The sequence below is a fragment of the Corylus avellana genome, chromosome ca8, assembly GCF_901000735.1.
Source record: "Corylus avellana chromosome ca8, CavTom2PMs-1.0".
Lineage (NCBI taxonomy): Eukaryota > Viridiplantae > Streptophyta > Magnoliopsida > Fagales > Betulaceae > Corylus > Corylus avellana.
The window spans coordinates 21,890,794-21,914,132 of NC_081548.1; the positions used below are offsets into that span (position 1 = coordinate 21,890,794).

At 34.9% G+C, this 23,339-nt stretch overlaps 1 protein-coding gene across 1 annotated transcript; it reads left to right on the forward strand.

The window, feature by feature from the left end:
* The first annotated feature begins 5,352 nt into the window (after positions 1-5,352).
* LOC132191039 (kinesin-like protein KIN-4C) lies at positions 5,353-22,645 on the forward strand. Its single transcript, XM_059606060.1, has 41 exons — positions 5,353-5,581; positions 5,814-6,001; positions 6,179-6,325; positions 6,423-6,575; positions 6,667-6,920; positions 7,114-7,292; positions 7,460-7,584; positions 8,556-8,592; positions 8,721-8,812; positions 8,900-9,016; positions 9,096-9,209; positions 9,309-9,392; positions 9,478-9,685; positions 10,034-10,134; positions 10,633-10,731; positions 10,814-10,927; positions 11,004-11,120; positions 11,209-11,289; positions 11,866-11,937; positions 12,017-12,110; positions 12,203-12,228; positions 12,464-12,549; positions 13,405-13,476; positions 13,607-13,834; positions 13,960-14,104; positions 14,214-14,309; positions 14,412-14,834; positions 14,937-15,255; positions 15,341-15,402; positions 16,805-16,981; positions 17,685-17,798; positions 17,876-17,992; positions 18,079-18,159; positions 19,241-19,312; positions 19,439-19,532; positions 19,636-19,667; positions 20,390-20,463; positions 21,006-21,068; positions 21,191-21,335; positions 21,529-21,984; positions 22,202-22,645. Exons 2-41 carry the CDS (start codon positions 5,867-5,869, stop codon positions 22,454-22,456), a joined length of 5,460 nt encoding a protein of 1,819 aa, XP_059462043.1. The 5' UTR covers positions 5,353-5,581; positions 5,814-5,866; the 3' UTR covers positions 22,457-22,645.
* Positions 22,646-23,339: the final 694 nt, after the last annotated feature.

Here is a 23,339-nt window from a genome sequence, read left to right on the forward strand (position 1 = left end):
TTCAAAATTTTATCCTTTTTTTTTTCTTCATAAAATTCACTATGATACATATTTCAATAACTTTCAAATGTTCTCGAGGCGTACCTCAATCGATTAAGGACCATGCTTTATGAATGGGAGATTATCAGTTTGAATCATCCATTTTTTCTCTCTTTCTGTAAACATGTAAAAAACAATTAATTTTTTTTTTTTTTTTTTATAACGTAGGATAACTTTACTCAGATTAATTGCACGTCGTAAACGCATACTGTACAACAATCCTCACCGTTAATCAAACTCCTACGCGTAACTGACCCTACCCGCCAGAACCAGTTACCAGGTAATCCAGGAGCTTTCACTCCTGACGGGCTAAGCAGAAATTAAAATTAAAAAAAAAAAAAAAAAGTTAAACTTCCAAACAAAGATGAAGCCAAAGTGATTTATGCATTTTGATTTCAAATTTGTCTTAATCTGCTTCCCACATTTAACTGTCCTTTATTGGAGGTAATGAAGACATTCTGAGTGCATGGTTGGTTAGGGGTTTAAAAATATTTTGTTTGAAAAAATAGCAATTTTAAAATGCAATTAATAAAAATATAATTTTTAAAAATAAAGTTACGAGTTTGATAAAATTGCTGTTTAACATTTAAAAACTATGTATTTTTAAAAATACACTATCTTGCTTGCAATTTGAAAATCACGTTTCAAATGACAATTATTTTTAAGAGTAATGCTATGGAGCATCTTTTTATCCTCCTAAAGCTGATGTGATTTTTAAAATTACCATTAAATTTTAGATGAATCATACTTGAATTTTGATCCAATGGTTATTTTGAGAGCCACATCAACTTTAAAAAGATAAAAAGAGGACAAAAAGATGATCACTAGCATTACTCTATTTTTAAACGTACCCTCACACGGATACTTTCCTTTTCTTTTCTTTTCCTTTTTGTGGTTCTAAAGTGCAATTGACCTGCGAAATCTTGAGGCAAAATGCACTCTATAAGTATTACTTTGATGCTTTCTTGGGCCATGGATGGGGGCTTGTATTTGAAGAAACGATAAACAGCAAAAGGACAAGATGTGATGGCCACATGTTTAAGGAAAATCAAAACCAGTAGCAATAAGCTCCGTGCGTCTCTTAAATGAAAAACATATTCTATTTATTAAAGTATAAATTAAATGGTTAACTATTACTCTTCATATCAATTTAAGTTTTTTGGATAACTAGTAATTTAATATGGTATTAGAGCTAAAGGTCATGAGATCGAACCTTGACTCCGTCAATTCACCTTCATTTAAATTAAATATTCCAGTCCCTCAAAAAAAAAAAAAAAAAAATTCAGATGTTGAGTCTCACATATTAAAAGGGAGTTTGAGCCTACACGTGAGATGGGTGTTAAAGTATTGATCAAGTAAGGGAGTTTGAGCCCACACGTGAGGCGGGTGTTAAAGTATTGATCAAGTAAGAGAGTTTGAACTCACACGTGAGGAGGAGTATTAAAGTATTGATTAAGTGATTAAATTTACCTCTTCCTATTAGCTTAAGCTTTTAGGACAAATGGTAATTTAACATGGTATCAAAGCAGAAGTTTTGGGTTTGAACCCTGCCTCCATTTAAATTAAATATTCCACGTGTTGAGCCTTATCTATTAAAATGAAGTTTTGAGCCCACATGTGAAAGGGTGTTAAAGTATAAATATAGCTCTTTTAGCTTAAACTTTTTGGATAATTGATAGATATCCAGAGCCTTAATTACAAACTACTTGCATGTGGCAATCGGGACTCTTCTAGGAGAAAGGGTGGGTTTTCTTTTACGAAGCAAACCCAAAGTTATCGAATTAAAGATTATCTCCATTTCATTTGAACTGGATAATATCTAGTTAGTTATAGTAGATATGTATTTTTATCCCCTCAAAAAGTAAAAAAATAAAAATACCTCTCCACTATAACTAACGGGATATTATCCTGTTCATTTGAACCGGAGAGGATCAAGGAAGAGAACATCACCCTTCTCCCACGTGAATTGAATGCTCTCTTCTTCAATGATTTCTTCACATCTCTCGTCTCGACTAATGTGTTAAACCAAACTCTCCTTTCTCTTCTTCTATCAAACATCAAAAACTTCTATATGATATTTAAATTCCAAGACTGCTAATCCTAATAAAGCTAGTAATTAACATGGGTTGTGCATATCGATCTATGCTTACTAAACAATTTTTAAGACAACTAGTAGTTTAACATAATATTAAAGTATAAGTTTTGAGTTATAACTCCGCCTCTGTAATTCACCTCTTATATTGAAAACTCACGGAGCTACACATATACGAGCAGCATATAAGCCTTTATGTATTGTAGGCTGTTATATACATTCTCTCAGCTTATGGGTGATTTGATATTCCAGATGCATCCTCCCAGCGAAACTTGGAGCTACCACCAAATTGTCATAGGCCTATGAACTTGAGGCATGGAATAATTAACCTTTGGGCTTGACAAATGCTCAGATTGCAGAAATCATCGAAGAAAGGATTCAGATTTGAGCGTGAATTCTTAATTTTATCCTGAATTCTTAATTTTATCCTAATTCTACCCCAAATATAAACGATTATGTACCTGAAATATATATATATATATATATATATATATATATATGTGTGTGTGTGTGTTCTCTTTCAGTTTTGTCTCCTTCTGTGTACAGTACTATTAATCTAGCCGTTTTCTCTCATTCTCTCTTTAGTGCACATTCGTAATGACTAATGATGGATGTGGTGTGGGATTAAAAACTAGAAAAGAAAAAGGTAATAGTACGTGGAAAGGGGTTAACGGTCGCTGAAGTGGAAAGGGTTAACGGTTGTTGTGGTAATTAAAAGCTCAATTTGAAAATCTCACCCGCCGGGCCGCCAGTTCTATTTAAACGTGATGGTTTACGAGGCTTTTGTCGTAAATTGGAATTTTGGTTTGTGACCAATTAATCCAATGTCTTTGGTTGCATGGGTACGGGTCTATCCGAACCTGCCGGATATTTGTCCGCCAATAGTGTGGTGGCAATGTATCTTATCCTATCTTATATATATATGAAAAAATCTAGTTACAGCACAACTTAACAAAAAGTATATATACTCTTAATTAAGAGTAATGCTAAATATTAAGCTCTCATTTCCCTTTCTTGATGTGTTAGAGCAAGCAAACTCCTTATAGCCCATTTCCTTCTTTATGTTTAGGAAAAATCTCAAAAAAACTACAAAAAAGCACATACATTAGAAGCCTTAAACATAATCAACATCAATATTTTTCAATGTATTGAGAAACACTGTAGATGCCCAATACATTATTAAATTATAAAAAAATGGATTCTCTCTCATCTCTCCTTGGTTGCATCTGGCAATGATAAAAAGAAGTACTATTTAATTCATATAGAAAAAAAATAAGGGAATTTATTGTGAAATGTTTTTATTTTTATTTTTATAGGGAATCACAAAGTAGTTTTATTCCCTAAATTGAGGAAAAATGTTTGGGAAGCTGCTGCTAGTACTCTTAGAACCTGTTTTGAATTGCGTTTGAAAAATAGAGCTTCTAAGCTAAAAAGAGCTTTTTGGCAAAAACTTCATTTTTAAGCTTTTATCAGAAGTGCGTTTTAATCATTTTTAAGCTTTTTGGACCCTTAATAGCGCTTTTAATTTTTTTACCAAACGAGTACTTTTTTCTTCAAACGAACTTTTTGAGTGTTAAAAGTACTTTTAAGCCCCTTAAATGCAATCTTAAACAGGCCTTAGTGTTTATCGGTTTATATATATATATATATATATATATATATATATAAAGGTTGACCAAAGAGTGTACGGATTGATATATTAATCGAGTTGTATAAAAATAAAATAAGAGTTGAATATATAATATTACTCAATAACTAAATTGCTACTTGCACGTTAACGTGCACGGTTTGGTTTAGGTGTAGTATTACTTAAAGCATTCTCAACATCTACTCTAAAGTTACTTTCCTTCTCTACATATAGGAAAAATCTTTAAAAAAATTACAAAAATTCATCTACATTCTACAGCAACTTCCTTATATTTTCTTTATATATTAGGATTACTACAGTTGAACCCATTCGATTGTAGCAATCTACATGGTTTATTATAATCATAAAAGAACATTATCTCTTCTCTAAGATCTCTCTATGCAAAATAAATGAATATAAAAGTTAAAATTAATAATATTTTAATGTTATAGAGAAATATAAAGCGAAATTATTGTGAAGTGTATTTGAACAGGAAAACAAAAAGTAATTTTGTTCCTTAAATTTATAGAGAATGAGAAGGAAGTTGTTGTGAATGGATTGATACCCCTTCGAATTACTCAAAATTAGAGAATCTCATATTACGAAATCGTGACCCTTCATTTTAAATATAATGGTCTATAAAACCATTGAAACCTCGGTAAAATAAAAGTCAGCTTAAAATAAAAAGTTAATGCCTTGGTTATACAAAAGTAGCTGACATTTTATAAACTATTGAATTTAAAATAAATGGCTACAATTTTGTAACATGAGATTCTTCAATTTTGAGTAATTGGAGGGAATCTCAAACTGCTGTGAATGCTCTTAGAGCTGGACTGTTGGATTTGGGACACGTGCCTTGATTTTAACAAGTACAATTCCAACTAAGATTGAATCCAAACAGAATCCAACGCACAATAGTCAAGAAGGAACTACATTATCAAACAAAGAGATTAAATTCTCATAAGAAAAATGATATGCACACAATAAAAAATTCATACCGTAAAGTGCATATTATTTGAAGTGAAAATTAAAATTACTATTAATTTTAGACGAATTACTATTAAATTAAAAAATTAATAATTTTTACTGTCACATAAAAGAAAGTGAACCTAACTGTTTCTCTTAAATAGTTTGTACTGATGAGTTGGGTTCATCCAAAATTATTTAGACTAGTTATGGTGTACAAGTAATGTTACAAGTCTCTCTTGTATTACTCTTGTGTCTCTCTAAGAATGTTGTGTATCTTAAAATTACTGTTGAGCTTGTGACTAATATTTTAATCAAATTGTAATTTTAAAAGCTACCTTAATTTAGAAAAATTAAGAAAAAAAAAATTATAGAATTACTCATAGTTGGTGTAGCTCTGTTTAAGTTTTATTAATAGTCGAGTTGGATTGGATACACACTCAGTCTAGTACCGTCCATTTGAGGCGGGCCAGCCTGGTCCGAATCAGATATTTCCAAAAATACCCGCACATGAGTACCGTTTACAAACGCACATGACGTGCACGTGATCTATTGCTATATTTGAATTCGGACCTAAGCGCCTTTTCTCCAATTCACTTTAATCGATTCCCAGTCGCCCGCTTTCAAATTCGTAGTTTGCAATTCCATTCAATTTATTCAAAAAATAACAAAACAAACAACGCCTCTCTCGCAGAGAACCCATTTCTTCCATTTCCACCAATCGCTCTCTTGCTTCCTCTATCTCCTACAGGTCCTGTCAGATCCGCCACGTTCTTCCCCTTGGTTCAGATCAAAGTTTGATTACCTCATTTTTTAAAATCGTTCGTAGCCTTGACCTAATCTTTGATCCAAATAGGGTATTATGCTATCCAGTTTCTGCTGATTATTTTCAATGCATTGAAGCCTAATTTCTATATCGTTGATCTGCAAAATCTCATCGTATTTTGGATATTTTTTGGTCTTTTAACCGGGTTAATGATTGGGAAACAATGAGTTTCGATTTTGGATATTTTTTCGTCAGATGAACAATGCAGTGCTTGGAATCACTAATTTCGTTGTTGTTTTGTTTGTATATTATATATGGTACAGGGGGGTTTTTCAGGGTTTCCGATTTGGTTTAGAAGGGATCGCATAAGTTGGAGATGGAGAATTTGGACGTGAGGAATGCAGATTCTTCTCAATGCGTGCGAGTCGCAGTTAACGTTAGGCCTTTGATCACATCTGAGCTCCTACTCGGCTGCACGGATTGCATTTCCGTTGCTCCTGGTGAACCTCAGGTACTCAAATTTTTGTGTCTGAGCTGTTGTTTCATAATTTACAATGTAGTTACTTATATTTTGATATTAAATTGCATATTATTCACTATAATGCTTCAACTTAAAAGTTCAAAATCTTTTTAGAATGTTGAAATTTTAGTTTGTTTAATGTGCGATGTCTATTGGGTGTTCAAATAGGTGCAAATTGGGTCGCATTCATTCACCTATGATTATGTTTATGGTAGTACGGGCCCCCCTTGTTCTGGATTATATGACGATTGTGTAGCTCCTCTTGTTGATGCGCTATTCCATGGTTACAATGCCACGGTTCTTGCATATGGCCAGGTTTAACTTTCATAAATATATTATTGTTGGTTTTGTTTTTATGTAGAGTTCCTTAATCTCGATATGCATATTGAGTTTATTCTTTTTGTTATTTAAGACGGGTTCGGGAAAAACATACACGATGGGGACTAACTATATGGGGGAAGGAAGTAATAGTGGAGTTATACCTAAAGTAGTGGAAAGTATATTCAAAAGAGTGGAGACGACGAAAGATTCCACAGAGTTTTTGATTAGAGTATCATTTATTGAGGTAAAAGATGCTTCCAGTTATGTTATTAATTTTTGTTTTTTCATCTTAATGCTTGGTTTTATTTGCGTAATGTGGTTTGCTTTGATGACAGATATTCAAGGAAGAAGTGTTCGACTTGCTTGACCCAAATTCACCGGTTGTCTCTAAAGCTGATGGGGCATCTTTGGCAAAGCCTGCAGTGCCAGCAAGAGTTCCCATACAAATCAGAGAAACAGTGAATGGAGGAATAACACTTGCTGGTGTGACTGAGGCGGAAGTTAGGACAAAAGAAGAGATGGCAACGCATCTATCTCGTGGTTCTCAGTCTCGTGCCACTGGGAGTACAAATATGAATAGCCAATCAAGGTTCACATTTCATGATGCTATATATTTGCGATCTGTTTTCCCTCTGTTTGTTACTATTTTCTGAATATGTTCAAACTATTTGAAACCCACTTTTTTTTCTCTACTATTCACTGATTTGCATTGCCTATGGCTTTCACATGTTTATATAGTTTATAATGTTGTTCTGCATGTTGTTTTTGGTACTGTCTTTCAGTCGCTCACATGCTATTTTTACAATTACCATGGAGCAAAAGAAAACGTCTCACTCCCTGCCTGGAGTAACTAATGATGACATTGGTGATGATATCTTATGTGCAAAACTTCATTTAGTCGATCTTGCTGGTTCTGAACGTGCAAAACGAACGGGTGCAGATGGCATGCGTTTCAAAGAAGGTATATTTAATGTTTACACATTGGAGACTTTCCTTGTTCTAGGGGTTTCAATTCTGTTCCAATAGGGTTATTTGGATGGTGGCAAGATGAGCACCTATAGCTTTTTGTTTTAATTTTTTATATCCTCATATATGGTCAATTTGATCTACCCGTTATATGTGGTTCAGGCATTCATATCAATAAGGGTTTATTGGCTCTTGGGAACGTGATAAGTGCTTTGGGAGATGAGAAAAAGAGGAAAGAAGGAGGTCATGTTCCATATCGTGATAGCAAGTTGACGCGCTTGTTACAGGCAAGGGGATCTTTTTTCTTTTTTTTTTCCTTTCCCACTTAATGTTTTAGATGGAATTTCTTGCAATACTGTAAATTGAAGATTATCTAAAGCTCTTGGATTGGTTTTCTGTACTCTATTTGAGACATACATATGCTTATGGTCATCTGAATGGGCATGATTTTTGTTTGTTGAATCTAGATTATTTAGTTGAAAACAAAAACAAATAAAGAAAACTGATATTGGTGTTCGACTACTCACAAAAGCAGTTATAGTGGATGCTCAGAGTTTTTGGGGGAAATAAATTACTATATTATATTTTACGTTACATGGGAGCACGCAGGAAGAGCATCTACAATAGCTTATGCATTTTGGGTTTCTATGTAAAATGGCTAACCAAACTTTGAAAAAAACTCCATCCGTTCCTTTCAACCAAAGGCATGTTGCATTTCATCTATAGAACTTACCCAAATGTAGGGAAAGATTGTAGATGAATGTATACATTTTTTTTATACAAAAAATGATTCTCTCTCTCCCTCTTTCTCTTTCTCATTCACTCTCTTTCGTCCAAGAGCAAGTATGTTTGGAAAATGAAATAAATGAGAGAATATTTAAATTATATAAAGAAAGAATATATATTTAGACGTAGAGTGCATTTGAAAAGTCATTAGTTTAAATATAAAAGTAGCTTTTGGTTAGCTATTTTAGGTAGAAATGTAGAGAATACATTGTGAATGCTCTAAGTGTAATATGGAGAACAAAAAATAATTGAAAGAAGCCATTAGGTACAAAATTTTATTGTTAAGTTACACATGCACGCAATAAGTTTTGAACCCACATCCGCATCTTTCATCCCAGTCTTATTGGGGTAGTGCCTTTGAGCTAAAGCTCATTGGCAAAGCCATTATTGACTCATTATGGTCTTTATCTGAAAGTTGTTCATTAAGCGCTGCAAAACACTCACTCCTGATCACTGGAATTTGAATTTGTAGGATTCTCTTGGAGGAAACAGCAAAACAGTCATGATTGGTATGTGTCATTTATGTCTGTCAGGGCAATATAATACTTCTTTTAAGCATTTAAGATCTTGCTTTCTTGTAATCTATTATTTGATTCTTTAAGCTTTTATGTTTGACATTTTCTATATGCAATTGAAGCTTGTGTTAGTCCTGCTGATACAAATGCTGAAGAAACCCTTAACACTTTGAAGTATGCAAATCGTGCTCGCAACATTCAGAACAAGGCAGTCGTAAGTTTTCTTTTGTAATTATATTTGTTCTTTGTTGACATATAAAGCTTCTGTTTTTGATGATCTTGCCTTCTTTCTTGATTCTAGATCAATCGTGATCCAATGGCAGCTCAGTTACAAAGAATGCGGAGCCAAATTGAGCAGTTGCAGGCTGAGCTTCTATTTTATCGTGGTGATGCCAGTACACCATTTGAGGAACTCCAGGTCATCATATAAGAAAAGTTAGCGTGCGCTCCTTATTTGCTGGTTTCAGATGCTTATTATTAATCTTTGGCTTTTTCAGATTCTCAAATACAAAATATCTTTACTTGAAGCGAGCAACGCAGAGCTACAACGGGAGCTTCAAGACCGTCGAGTTACCTGTGAGCATTTAACACAACGTGCTCTTGATGCTCAGGTTTTATCTAATTTCATCTTTCAGTGATTATAAGATGTTATGATTTCTTATGCACATTAAAATTCAGTTTTGAAATCTGACCTTCGTCTAATACTTCAGGTTGAAAAAGACAAGCTGATCATGAAAATTGAATCAGCTCGAAGTGGTAAATCCTGGGATGAGATTGATTCCAGTTCAAATCAGGTTTGAGAACATTTATTTTCTTGCTCAGGTTAATTCTGCTTTTTGACAAAAACATTTTGCTGACACAAAATTCTAAACTTTTCAGGATTTTGACTTGGTAAAACATTATGTCTCGAAAATTCAAGAGCTAGAAGGAGAACTATTGCACATGAAAAATTTGAATAGCTCAAAACGCAGACGATCTGTAGATTGTGTTGACTCAGATGATGATAGGTTTTGCTCGAAAAATGGGCTATTTCCATCTACTAACGAGTATCCATCTGATTATGAAACGAAAGCTGTGGATATTTCAGGTAATGAAATGCTCTTTTTCATTATGATGCTTTACATTGTTTTACTTTTTTTTTTGTCCTTCTTTTTATTTTATTTTATTTTTTTATTTTAAATTTTGTCTAGCACATAAGTTTTGCTAGTCTTTATTACAACTAATTTTAGTTCTTTTAGTTGTTGTCCATAGAATGGAAGCCATGTCATGATATTTTGTTACTTTAGTGGTTAGGGTACAATAGTAGTCAGGAATAAGTTTTATATAATTGTTGCCCAACATTTCCTTTTGTTCTCATTATCTCTGCATTTTATCTTCAATCCTGAGAGCTGGCCATATGATGGTGCAAATTAAATTATATAAAACTTGTATGCAGATGAGATTGAAGATGATGAAAAGGAGCTAGAACATTCCTCTCTTCAAGAAAAGTTGGATATGGAGCTCAAAGAATTGGACAAAAAACTTGAGCAGAAAGAGGTAAAAATTATAATATTTTGTGTTATATTATCATTGCTACCTAGATTTACCTGTATGTTCCAATTTAAGGAGACTGAATTTTCAGTAGAGTTTTTAGCCTTTTGTGTTGGTTGCTTCTTAACCCAAGTAGACTTTACCAATTCATAAAATGGGCAAGAAGCTTTTTTTCCTAAGAAAAACTTCTTACAAAGCCTTTTGTGATGGTCGCTTCTTAACCCAGGTAGACGCTTACCAATTCATTAAATGGAAAAAGGATTTCTTTTTTTCCCTAGAAAAACTTCTCATGAAAAGCCTTTTTCTAATAAACCCTTGCTTAAATCTGTGAATATCTCTTATATATCAAGACAAAAAAAAAAAAAAAAACTGTAACTATTTTTTCTAGAGAGTCACATATTTGGTATGCAATAGAGTGTTGAATCTTTACATTTCTGACAATCTTGAATTTGCTTGTTTACATTCTCGATTGTTGTGTGACCATTCATGCTTTACTTGTTGAAGGCTGAAATGAAGCGGTTTGCAACTGTTGATACTTCGGTTCTTAAACAACATTATGAGAAGAAGGTTCTGGATTTAGAACACGAGAAGAAATCTTTGCTGGTCAGTGCTGTTTCTGTAAAACTTAGGCTGTGATTGAACGGTCTTGTTAGTAAGCCATTTTCTACCTGTTGTTTGTTGGCAGAAAGAGATCGAGGAACTGAGGCACAATCTTGCAAATATTTCATCTACTTCTGATGATGGTGCTCAAAAGTTGAAAGAAAATTACCTTCAAAAGTTAAATATGCTGGAGGCACAGGTGAATATTAAATCCCCTTTCCCCTTTCCCCTTTCATTGGCATTCATACTTTTGAGACTCCTACTTTGTGTTGCAGGTTTCAGAGTTGAAGAAGAAACAAGATGCTCAAGCTCAACTGCTGAGACAAAAACAAAAAAGTGATGAGGCAGCAAAACGACTGCAGGATGAGATTCAGAGAATAAAATCTCAAAAGGTGCAATTTGGTAGTGGAAGAACCTTGTTATTCCAAAATAGATACAATTATCTTTTCTCTGAGTATCAGTGCTATATTGTGTCTTTAGGTTCAACTGCAACATAAGATAAAGCAAGAGTCTGAGCAGTTTAGGTTATGGAAGGCATCAAGAGAAAAAGAAGTTCTTCAGGTATGCAAAAATACAGAGTGATCCTTCTTTTTCATGTTCAGTAGATGGTTTCAGAACGCTTTAGAGATTATTTGCTGAAACTAGAGATGTGGATTACAGAAGTTTTAACGCTGAAGATGCTTAGTATCTTTTGTTGGTTGGGTTTACTTTGACCTCTTTTGTGGGGATTGGAAGAGAGGCCTTTAAAATCATTTGTCCTATAGTGTGGTCATGGATTTCATGGGACTGCGAAATATATATATATATATAAAACAATCTATCTATCTAACCATCTCTCTCTCTCTCTCTCTCTCTCTCCATGTGTCTGTGTATTAAATTGCTCTATCATGAAACTAACATTCTACTTGTTCCTGCTTGTTTTAATGCAAAACATTTTGCCATTTTAGAACTAGATGGAGTAGATGAAATTTGCTCTTGCTATATATGTATATATGTGTGTGTGTGTGTGTGGTTTTGATCGGTAAACTGTTAAGATACATTGCATAGAGCAGCTTGACTATTGTGTCGTGTTCTATTAACATTGTTCATTATCATACGGTAGTAATTCTTTTGGATTTCATTTTTGTCAATCACCAGCTTAAGAAAGAGGGGAGAAGGAATGAGTATGAGATGCATAAGCTACTAGCTCTGAATCAGAGGCAAAAAATGGTAAGGTGATGTTTGCCTAGGATTCTATGAACTTACTAGTTTAAGAGAAATTGTTCTTACTTTCTGTATTTCATGCCAGGTTTTGCAACGAAAAACTGAAGAAGCTTCTCTGGCTACAAAAAGGCTAAAAGAACTTTTAGAATCACGAAAGGCTTCCTCACGTGAAACTTCTGGTTAGAATTTATACTGCATCACGCAGTTCACCTTTTCTTCTTCTTCTTTTCCTGTGTTTATAACTTGTTGATGAGTTATCTTTTATATGCAGGTGCTGGAAATGGTCCTGGAATTCGGGTATTTATACTGTATAAGGAGTACTTAAATGGAAAATGTATCAAGAGAATTGTTTTGTGTGTGCATTGATGTGTAAATGATCTAGTGTCATATAATAATTGCTTTTTAATTCTTCTGTTTAGCACTAGGTTGGCATTAATTATTTCATGTTTCTTGATGTATCTTATTATCGGATTTGATTACCTAGTGCTTTGGGTGTCTGTCTCTTCACTAACACATTGTTGTTATTGCGAAGGCTCTGATGCAGGCAATTGAGCATGAGCTTGAAGTCACTGTACGGGTACATGAAGTGCGTGCTGAGTATGAGCGTCAGATGGAAGAGTGAGTTTTTTTTTTTTTAAATTTTATTTTAATTATTATTTCCATTTAGAGATGTTTGAGCTTTCCAAACTTCAAATGTCTGTTTTGTATTTGAGGTATTGCTTGAAAGTTTTGTGCTGGTGCAGTTTTTCTTTTAACATCACTAATTGCTATAATAAATGACAACAAAAAAAGAGGAAAAAGTGGTTAATAAATAAAACGGTCTAATGGAAATTGGATGCTAGAGCATGAGTAATCACAATAGAGATAATTGTTGCAAGACCAAGTTTTGAGAACTAGGGAGATAAATCCAGTACTTCAAGGGGAACTGCAATTTGTAGCTTGCACATTTAATTGCACAAAGTTAAATCCAATAGACATAATTGGTGCAAGATCAAATTACAAGAGAAGTGGGGTGATGTTCAAGGAGATTATGATTCTGGCTAATCTGGAAATTTCAGCTTGCTTAGATATTTAATTGCACAAAGTTCTATTTATGGGTTGATGGGAAAATAAATACTGTCAAAAAAACCAGTCTTGCATGCAAGTAGTTAAACTACAACTTTAATGTTCTATTGAATGGAAATAGATAGTCTGTTGGTATTTTACAATAGATAAGAATATTTGGGTATTAAATTTGTTTCAGGCATTGGGAAATTAATGTCGACTCAACATTGTCTCAAATGCTTGATTTTATTTATTTTTGTAGCCATATTAATTTAAGAGTTGGTTTTTATGTTCATTATGCATCTTCTAGATTTTCTTTCTTGCTTGTACCATATAAATTTCACACGGGGTATTGAGACTTTATTATGAAACTTCTTATCAGTTTTTTGCTGCCCAAGTTAATCCAAGTTATGTTTCTTGATATTATAGGAGGGCTAGGATGGCCAAGGAAGTTGCAAGATTGAAGGAAGAAGCAGACTTGCTCAAGCAGGCAAAATTAAGGTTAAAAGTTTTCTAATGAATGTCCTCTTGTTAGGTTTTTTAATATTCTCTTTAGATGGCAACCAATGCTTAAATACCTCTACTTTTCTTTTTTCTTTCTGAAATTTACCTTCAATTGCTTTTGATGTAGTGATGGCTGTGACACAATGTCTCCTGGTGCAAGAAATTCGAGGATTTTTGCACTTGAAAACATGCTAGCTACTTCATCCAGCACCCTGGTTTCTATGGCATCGCAGTTGTCAGAAGCAGAAGAGCGTGAACGGATTTTTAGCGGCAGGGGTCGTTGGAACCAAGTCCGGTCTCTCGCTGATGCAAGAAATATAATGAATTATTTGTTTAATTTAGCATCCTCCTCCAGGTAGTAATTTTTTTTCAAAGTTTTCATTTAGAAGTCCCTTGTATTTTTATGTAACTGATTGGTTTGCCATTGTGTCATTGTTGTAATGATTTTAACTAAACTTTTTCTTTCCGTTCCTCTCCAAGATGCTCTGTACGAGATAAAGAAGTTGCCAGCAGAGAGAAAGATTCAGAAATAAGAGATTTGAAAGAAAAGGTAGTGAAACTCAGTAGTTATGTCAGGCAGGCGGATAAGCAAAAAGCAGAACTTATACATCAAGTGAAGTCACAGGTAAGTGCATTTTGCTGTCAGTGTGATCCGAGCCTCTTCTTGTTCCTTTGAGTTGGAGAGCAAAAAAACATCAAAGTTCAATCAAATGTTTTTTTTGACTCTGTAACAGAACTCAGCCTTGAAGAAATATTCCATGAGAAGTGAAATAGAAGACCGGATTTCTGACCTGAACATTGGGGGACATAAGTATGACTTGCGCAAACAGGTAGCTTCATGAGTACAGCATTGCTTTTGTAATGTCTTGTTTCTTGTTTTTACGATTAGCCAATAATTTATTGCCTGAATTATATTCTATATATGATTCTAGGATCAGCGGAGCTCCATTTTCTTATTGGAGGACATGGATACATCTGAATCAGAACATGGTGAAGAAGGACATGATGATGATTGGGTACATGCCTGCTGCTCTTGTAGCAGGTACTCTTCATGCAAAACAACGAAATGCGAATGCCGAGCTGATGGGAGGAGTTGTGGGGCATCATGTGGTTGTGTGGCTACAAAATGCACCAACAGAAGATCTGCCTCGACCAACGAGTTGGATGAGTCGCCGGGGACCGAGATTTTTGAAGGCAGTGGGAGCGGTTCGGGGTCTGATGAAAAGGAGAAGAGTCACGCTCTTGTTTCTCAAGGTGCCATGTTACTTCAGAGTGCACTTGTTGAGAAGCCTGCCGAGACAAATGGTGAAAATGGGCCTAGAAGGAAGCCTCTGTCTGACATTGGGAACACCTTGGTATGTTTGATAAAGCTCATTCTTCACTTATTTCATCATTGCAAATCCAATGCTGTTGGTTCATTTTCTTGCCTTGTTCATCGTAATTTGTAACTGATGCAGGCCAAGTCAAAAGCACCAAAGCCTAACCAGAGAAAGAAATGGCGGACATCTACTGTTCTGCTTGTTTCTGGCCCTCCACCACCGTCCTCGCAGCCAGAAAACACTGGTGCCCCCCAGAAGCCAGATAATAGTAGTGCTACTGAGGGGGACATCCCTTTAAAGCTACCCAGGGCTATGAGATCGGCTGCATCAAACAGCGGCAACCTATTGAGAGAGAGGAATGCTGGTCAATCAGATGCAGCTGCGAACAAGGAGCCTGCTGTTCTTACTCCAACCAGTCCTCTCCGGCAGAGAAGATCAGAGGAGAAAGAGAACAATGGCCTTTGACTTCATACTTCTCCCCTTGCCCTGATGGGTGAGATTTGAGATATATGTATGCATTCACCATGATTCCATCGATGAAGCTTTCTGTGGATTTGTTGAAGAAAGGGACACGATGTCTAACAAAGAGAAATGTATTGTGATAGTGAGCTTTGATCACTCCAAGCCTTTTGTGGTGTATTCAATTGTGTAGGAAAATGTATGAAATTATTTTTGGTTTGGCTGTCAAGAGATGTATTATTTTTTCCGTGCACTGTTGGTTAATGACATTATAAAGTCACCTATTTGGATCCGGATCCATGCTATTCTCTTGAACAGACTTTTCCATTAAACCTTGAATGAAAAGTCAAATACTATATTATCTAAACCCGGATCGGGATCCAGTGCAAGGCAGTTTCATTGCACGGGATCCAAATTTAGCCCAGATCAAACATGTTTTCTAACTAAAGGTCCTTAAAAGGATAAGGGTATTGCATATACAAATATAGCCATTTAAAATTTTAAACAATACTACAGTCACATTTAATTTATTTTCTCTCCAACTTTCTCATCCCTTCAAAACCGAACTCCTTTTGCAATTAACTCCAACCTCTTCATATGAATAATAATGATTAAAAAAGAAGCTTAAAGATACATTTTACTTATATTATAATTTATATACAATAGACTTGTGTTTGGAAGAACTTGTAAAATGACGGAATTAAAATTGATGACTATTTTGATGAATAAAGTTAAGAAATTAGAATATGATAATGGTTATAATGATAATTCAGTAATGGTGACAAATACTTTGTAATGGTTATTATGATATGATTGTCATGTTATTTGTGTTGGTTGTAACTTGTAAGCAAGGTGGAGGTGGAAGTGTGAAGAACAATGATAACTGTATGATGTTAAATATTAGTAGGGTTTATACAATGAGACATTCTCTATAGAATTCGAACTTGGAATTATAGATTCTTTAAAATCTTCAATATTTTATAAACGTTTTTAAAATAACTATATTCTTGATTAAAGTAGAAGAAATTGGCATTAGAGATCGAATAAGCTTTTGCCCATGAGTTACAGAAGATCTTATTTTACAAATTTAATAATATATATTGTCACGATTTTCTTAATTTCACTTGATCGGAGCAAAAACGGCTAACCAGATATCAAAGAGAAGGTTTCACGTTGGAAAATTAACGACCCATAGTTGTGAAATGACAGGCCGTTTGGATTGTTCTCGGCTTGAATCAATTAATCAAACGATTGAAAACGGCAGATAGTTTTATGCATATCAAGTATTTCAAACGACAACGTTTACAATCAAAAAAAACTTTGACGTGGCAAATTTGAATTCAAATTTGCATTTTTCGCTCCATTTTGATTTGGGTATTGATACTGACGTGGCAAATTAGACGTTGTTGCCGAGTGAATCGAATCATTGAATGTAATAATAAAAGGACTCAGCAGTGAAAATGGATCCCGAGCACCAAGAAAATTGCTTTTTTTATTGAAACGAAGGCATTTGGATCCGATCCACTCGAAACGCGAGAACCGATTAGGGTTTTCTGAATTTCCATTTTCACTTTTTCCCTGCATTGCAGAACATGAAGAAGACGAATCGTCGCTCAAAGCAAGCGAGCCCAGGCAGTGCGTCGCCATCAGCTCCTGACAATAAGCAAAAGCAGCATTACGAGGAGAGAGTTCGTCAGCTCCAACAAGAAAACAACGCGTTTCAGGTCAGTTTTATTTTCACTTTATAGTGTTTAGAATTTCTGGTTTTTTCGGTCATTGTTTGTTTTCTTCAGTCTCCGTTTGGTTGCTGAGAAACTTTAGGAAAAGAATTGAAAGCGATTTGTTTGAGTGTTAGTTAGGTTTTCGTTTTGCTGAGTACTTGAGGAACAACGAGACTGGTTGGTGAGAAAATGTGGAAACTAAGGTGCTAGAACTGTTCTGAGTCTTTAGATATTTATGTCCTCCAAGTGCTGGGAAGTTGAAAATTCCGGAAGTTTAACTTGATTGAACCTTTGAAACGAAACGATAGTGTTCGGATATTGGGATCTCATCGAGAACCTGGGAAAGCGGAAAGTCTTTCCAGCGCAGTACAGCTATTTGGCTTATTTGAATTGCGCTTGACAATGTTTTTGGAGTAAAATGAAATGTATATTACTTAATAGGTTTGTTTGATAGTGCTTTTTAAAGCATGCATTTTCGTTTCAGAGAATGCACTTAGAAAATATTGATAATAATATGAGAAATTTCTTTGTGCTTCTCAGTCTAGGTATGAAAATGAAAGCATGGAAAAGGTCTTTTGAAAGGGATCGTTCCTCAACGCAACTGTTTTTTGAGAGAGAACTTTGGAAACACTTTGTTTCAGCTTGTTTTTTCAACTGTCAAACATCAGTACAGCTGCCTTACTGTAATTTTTGTCAAAATTGGCAGAAGGAGAATGAGGAACTAAGGAAACAACTTGCAAATGTTTCATCTACTCCTAATGTTGGTGTTGTAAAGCTCAAAGAGGACTATCTGCAAAAGCTGAATGTCCTTGAAGAACAGGTACAGTTTTTATTTGCTTGTGACAGTATGTTTGATTATTCAATTACATGTTCTGAAACCATATTCTGCTTTTGTAGGTTACAGAGTTGAAGAAGAAACAAAATATTCAATCTCAACTCTCAACTCAAAGACCGAAAGGTGATGAAGCAACAAAAAGGTTACAGTTCGAGATTCAAAGTTTAAAGGCTCAGAAGGTGCCGGATTCTTGTAGATGACCATGCTTATGTAAATACTTGTTTATTTTCAATGTTTCCCTTATTAACAATTTCCTAATATTTAGGTTCAACTGCAATGTAAGATCAAGCTACAGTCAGTGCAGTTTAGGTTATGCAAGGCTTCACTGGAAAAAGAAGTTCTTCAGGTATATGCATTGCTTAAGGATTTAACTCCATTATGCCTTTTGTTAAACCAGTATTTTAAATCCAGGCACCATGGTTAACTTGAATTGAAGTATAAGACGTTTGATGTGGGTTGAGTTCGATTAGTCGTTCTATTTTCATTTGCTAGTCTCAAGTTGATGCCTCAAATTTGGCTTATCTTCCTTCTCAGACCGTCCAAGATTTTCATTTTTCTTCTTCTTATTTGTTTATTTATTTATATATTAGCCATACTTGAATTTTGAAGTATATTGTCATGAAAATTTAATAAAGGGTCACCTGATGATTTTTACTTTCCACGATGCTCTCATCTTTATCTAGAAGTGTTTCTTGATTAGCTTTTTTCCAGTTTTTTGGTCTAATCTATATGATTCTCCTTGGTTTGTTCTTATGATGTTTATATATTCATGTCGAAGGCACATTGATAAACTAAAACAAGTTAAATTTTCGATTTATTATCAGATAGTGTATTTTAAAATATTCACTGAATGTGGTATCACATTGGTCTATTATAATATTCAATAAAATTTGAATATCAAAATTTTGAAACTATGTCGTGAGTGTCCGTAACTGGCATGTAAAAAATATGAATTTTCACCAATAGAAGTTCCTCTCAAATAGAATTACAAAATACAATCATACATTGTCTCAATAGGAAAAAGTTGCTTGCATGAATTCTTTGATCATGCTTTGAGTATGTGTCAGCATAACAGGATGTCATAGTATTGCGTAATGCTTATGCAGTTGATTTGAGACATCGTAATATATTCCCTTGTCGATTTGAAGTATGCATTGGATGTAGTTGACAAAAAGATGTATTACTCAACCTATCTCTTTAGTGACTCACTGTAAAAGCCCTTGAATTTGAAGCTTGAACAAACTGTAGAATGGTGTGAGAACTTGTGCTCAAACATTTTTTCTTTTTGGCTATCCTTTGGCACTATAGAGATTTAAACTAGTAACTTGAATGGCTCTGTTAATGTTGCTGTTGGTGATTGTTGTCTGTTTTATCTGGGATTTTCATTATGTCTGTGTCTAATTTCTTTGGAATATATGCATCAACAGCTAAGGAAGGAAGGAAGGAGGAATGAGAATGAGATGCAAAAGATATTTGCTTCAAACCAAAGACTTAAGATGGTAAATTCATGTTTTCTTTATGATATTGTAAACATACTACTTACTGAAACCACTTTTTTTGTTTTCTTTTTTGGTGTATAACTTTTGGACAATTATTTTTCTTACATTTTCGTTTTTTTATGTTAGGTTTTACAACGAAAAACAGAAGAAGCTTCCATGTCTACAAAACGGCTAAAAGAGCTTTTAGAATCTCGAAAAGCTTTATTGCGCAGATCAGCTGGTTGGGAGATCTACTTTTCATTTCATGTTTGTTTTCCACAATTACAATACGTTGACAGTTTTTTTTTTTTTTTTTTTTTTTTTTGTGGTCAAATCTCATGTAGGCGCAAGAGGTGGGAACATTCCTAGAATTCAGGTATTTAATAACCAAATTGGAAGAATTAGACTCTATTTGTGATTCATGCATGTGGTTTTTTTCACCATTTAAATAATTCGTGTAATATAAATGGCACTTTGGATTTGCTTCTGATTGGATAACATTTGTGCATAGGTTCGATTCAGGAATGTTTACTTGCAAGTGACTGGTTATGTTATTTGGAATTAAGACATTAAGATTTTCATCTAGAGGGAAAAAGGCCACATGAAATACTTGTGAGCTCATTAAGCCTAAACAACTACAAATTCGTGGCCATAATGCTATCAATTTTCTCCCCTCCTTTTCTCTCCAAAATTTGTGACAAGTTGCCTTTTATACTGTAGTTTGTTTTGAAAAATTGTAATTCTCCAAGATTACATGACATTTTTACCCAAGCAAGAAGTCTTTTCCACCTTGTAATTAGAATTTCATGACCCATAGAGAAAGTGGTGCTTTTTTTTGGACAGTTTTATTTTGCGAGTTATGAATGAACTGAACTGTACCTCTACAGCACTGGGGTCTTTTTATCTTTTTGAATTCAATTTGGGAGTTAAGGACCAAAAAGTTATATGCTCTGGATACATGTGCAATTGCTGGCTGTACTGGATATTTGGATTTAATGCATGCCTGGATGGTTGATAGGTTTTTTGGGGTCTATAGTTTGTTATAGGGGAATTATTATATTTCTTGTATATGTTACCTCTTTAAAATGGCTGGTGCAGAGTGTTGAACATGAACTTGACGCCACAACACGGTTACATGAATTATGTTCTGAATATGAACGTCAAATGGAAGAGTGAGTTCCTGCATCTTTCCCCTTCTGCTAATACTATCATAGTCCTTTCATCTGTTCTCATTGTGATTTTCTCGAAGGTTCAGTCCTTGGTATAAACGGTTAAAAGAAGAAGAGAAAACGAAACAGTGTTATTTCCTTGATGATTTACCATACGGATACATGAGTTTAAATAGAAGACTAATATACAAGCTATATGGAAATATACTCATTGCGGATTACAGCATAAATAATTACAATAAAATAAGATCGTGGATAATAAAATTATTAAAAATCATATAAAAAAATTTCCAACACTCCCCCCCGAAAGCTGAGGCAAAGATGTCTTGTATGCCCAGCTTGCATAAAGCTGAATAGAGAACACTATTGGGTACTCCCATTGTCAAAATATCTGCAATTTGTTCCCACGTTTTCAAGTTGGCAGCAATTGCTGACGTCTCAGTAACGTAAGTACATATAAGGAATCCGTCATTACACATAAAAGATCTGTTGAGTATTTCTCTTCACCATCAATTAATGCATTCGCCGTATCATGGGATGGTTAGGATGGCTGAGGAAGTCGCCAAGCTCAAGGAAGAAGCAGAAATGCTGAAGCAAGAAAATTATAGGTGAGAAACTTTGTTGCTGAATTTCCTTCATGTTTGTTTCTGTGTTCTTTTCCCAGGCAACTTTATGTGGCTATTCTATGCCTGATAAAAACTCGGTAACCTTTTCTTCCTTGAACTTTTAGGTGCACATTACAGGAGAAAGAAGTTGACTGCTTAGAGAAGGATTTAGATATAATAGAGCTGAAGGAACAAGTAGTCAGTCTAAGTGGTTTGCTTGCACAACTAAAAATCCAAAAGGCTGAACTCAATCATAGGGATAAATTACAGGTTAGTGCATTTGGCTGTGGTGTGATGTTTTTTCTTTATATCAGAATAGAAAATATTCTAACCCAGCCTGAGTAACACGAATAAAGCTTTGAGGTTTGATAAATTCTCATGGTTCAAATTCAAATGCAAGATTAATTTACTTGTTATCGAAATATAATCGTGAGATAATTCAGTAATGCTATCTGATGTTCAGGATGATGTGAGTCAACCCTCTTTTTCTCTTGGGAGTAGTGATGAGTTATTTGAGGGCCCAAATACATCTGAATCAGAAAATTTTGGGGAAGCTAATAATGCAAAGAAGAAAAGTGCAGTTGGGAAGTGCTGCTCGTGCAGTAAGAAATCTTTGTGCAAGACATCAAAATGTAAATGCAGATCTACGGGTGATAGCTGTGGAAAATCATGCGGCTGTGCACTTTCTAAGTGCACCAATAGAGAAGCAGTTCCAGTCAAGTTGAGCAACTCCCCACAATCAGAAACGGCTGAAAGCATTCTGGATTGTTCAGACATTGTTGAGGCAGAGAAGACTGGCATTGCTGGTTCTCAAGGCGCAATTCTACTTCATGGTGCACTAGCTGAGAAGCCTCCTGCTGAGATGAACAACAATTGTAGGCCAAGAAAGGATCCTTTATGTGACATTGGGAATACTTTGGTATGATTCTTCTCACAAATGTCTTTTCCTTAACTCATTCCCATATTAGGCAGAAACTTAACCTTACATTTGCTGGCTGTCTGCATTCTCTTAAAAAAAAATTGTAACTCTCAAGTCACTGCAACTGCTTGCTGGGTTTTTCTTTTAGCACTACACAAACAGCGTCCATCTTGTGTACATTTTTCTCCTTGCTAACAGAAAATTTGAACCCCTACAGATTGAAACAGACGCTTTAAAACCTCGCCAGACAAAGAAAGGGCGAAAGCCGGTAATTCAGCTTGTTGCCGCAGATCCACCTTCCTCGCTGCCAGAAAAAATCGAAGCCCCAAAAGAAGCAGATAAAAGTAAAGTGCAGGTAGCAGTCCCTCATCTTGATGACCTGGTACCTAGTAAGGCAACTGGTGTTCCTGCTGCTAGATATCCGGTCCGGCAGGCCAGAGCATTGAATCAAAAAGAGAACCATAGCCTTTGAATTGAGTCAATTGACAATTGTTCCTTAATCCCCCCTCTTAGTAGGAAATCCACACCAACACAGGAGTTTGAGGTACGAAATTCACACCAATACATACAGTTTGAGATGTACATCATTAGTTGGAAGTGAAATTTTCTCTTGGAATCTTAAGAGAATATTGTCTCACGGGAATGGATTTGTGGATTGTGAGGATTGGTGAATTTTTTTTTACGTAATTGGTTTTTCAGCTTGATGTAGTGAATGCTGTTTTTTGTATGGAAATATGGATTTTCATCTTCTACTGCAGTCACCTTTTAAAATTAGGGAGTTTTAGAAATAATTTCAATTCGAACAGAACGATGAACTTTCCCAAACAAATAAAATAAAATTCAGTTGTGACTTTTTTATTTGGCGTCGGGCATATAAGGTGCAATCGGATCCTCTCTAGAGGTGCTGGTTTTCCTTTTTTAAGTGGTATAATTGTCCAAACAAAAGGAGAGACGTTTTGGAAACGACATTAAATGAAAGAATGAAATGAAAACCGCAGTAAGGAAAGCATGTCGTTTTGGTCAAATACACAACAAGCTTAACGGAAGAAAGATGTTGCCGAATCGAACATGCAGTCTTACGAGCAACAGTAACAGCATCAACTGATCCCCTGGGCCCCATCGCTGAACAGGACTGGACCCACAAAAAGGCCTCGCTGTAATTCCCAAATTCTAATATACGATTCCAGAATCCCTTCACTGAAATACACCCTGCTGAAGACAAATTTATAACCGTGAAAATATGCGGTCTTGAAAACTAAATTCATCCAATTTATCATTTCCCTAACTTCATCATTCATGTACCTGCTCCATACAATGGAGACAAAATTTAGATTTAGATTTTAAAAATTAGTTAG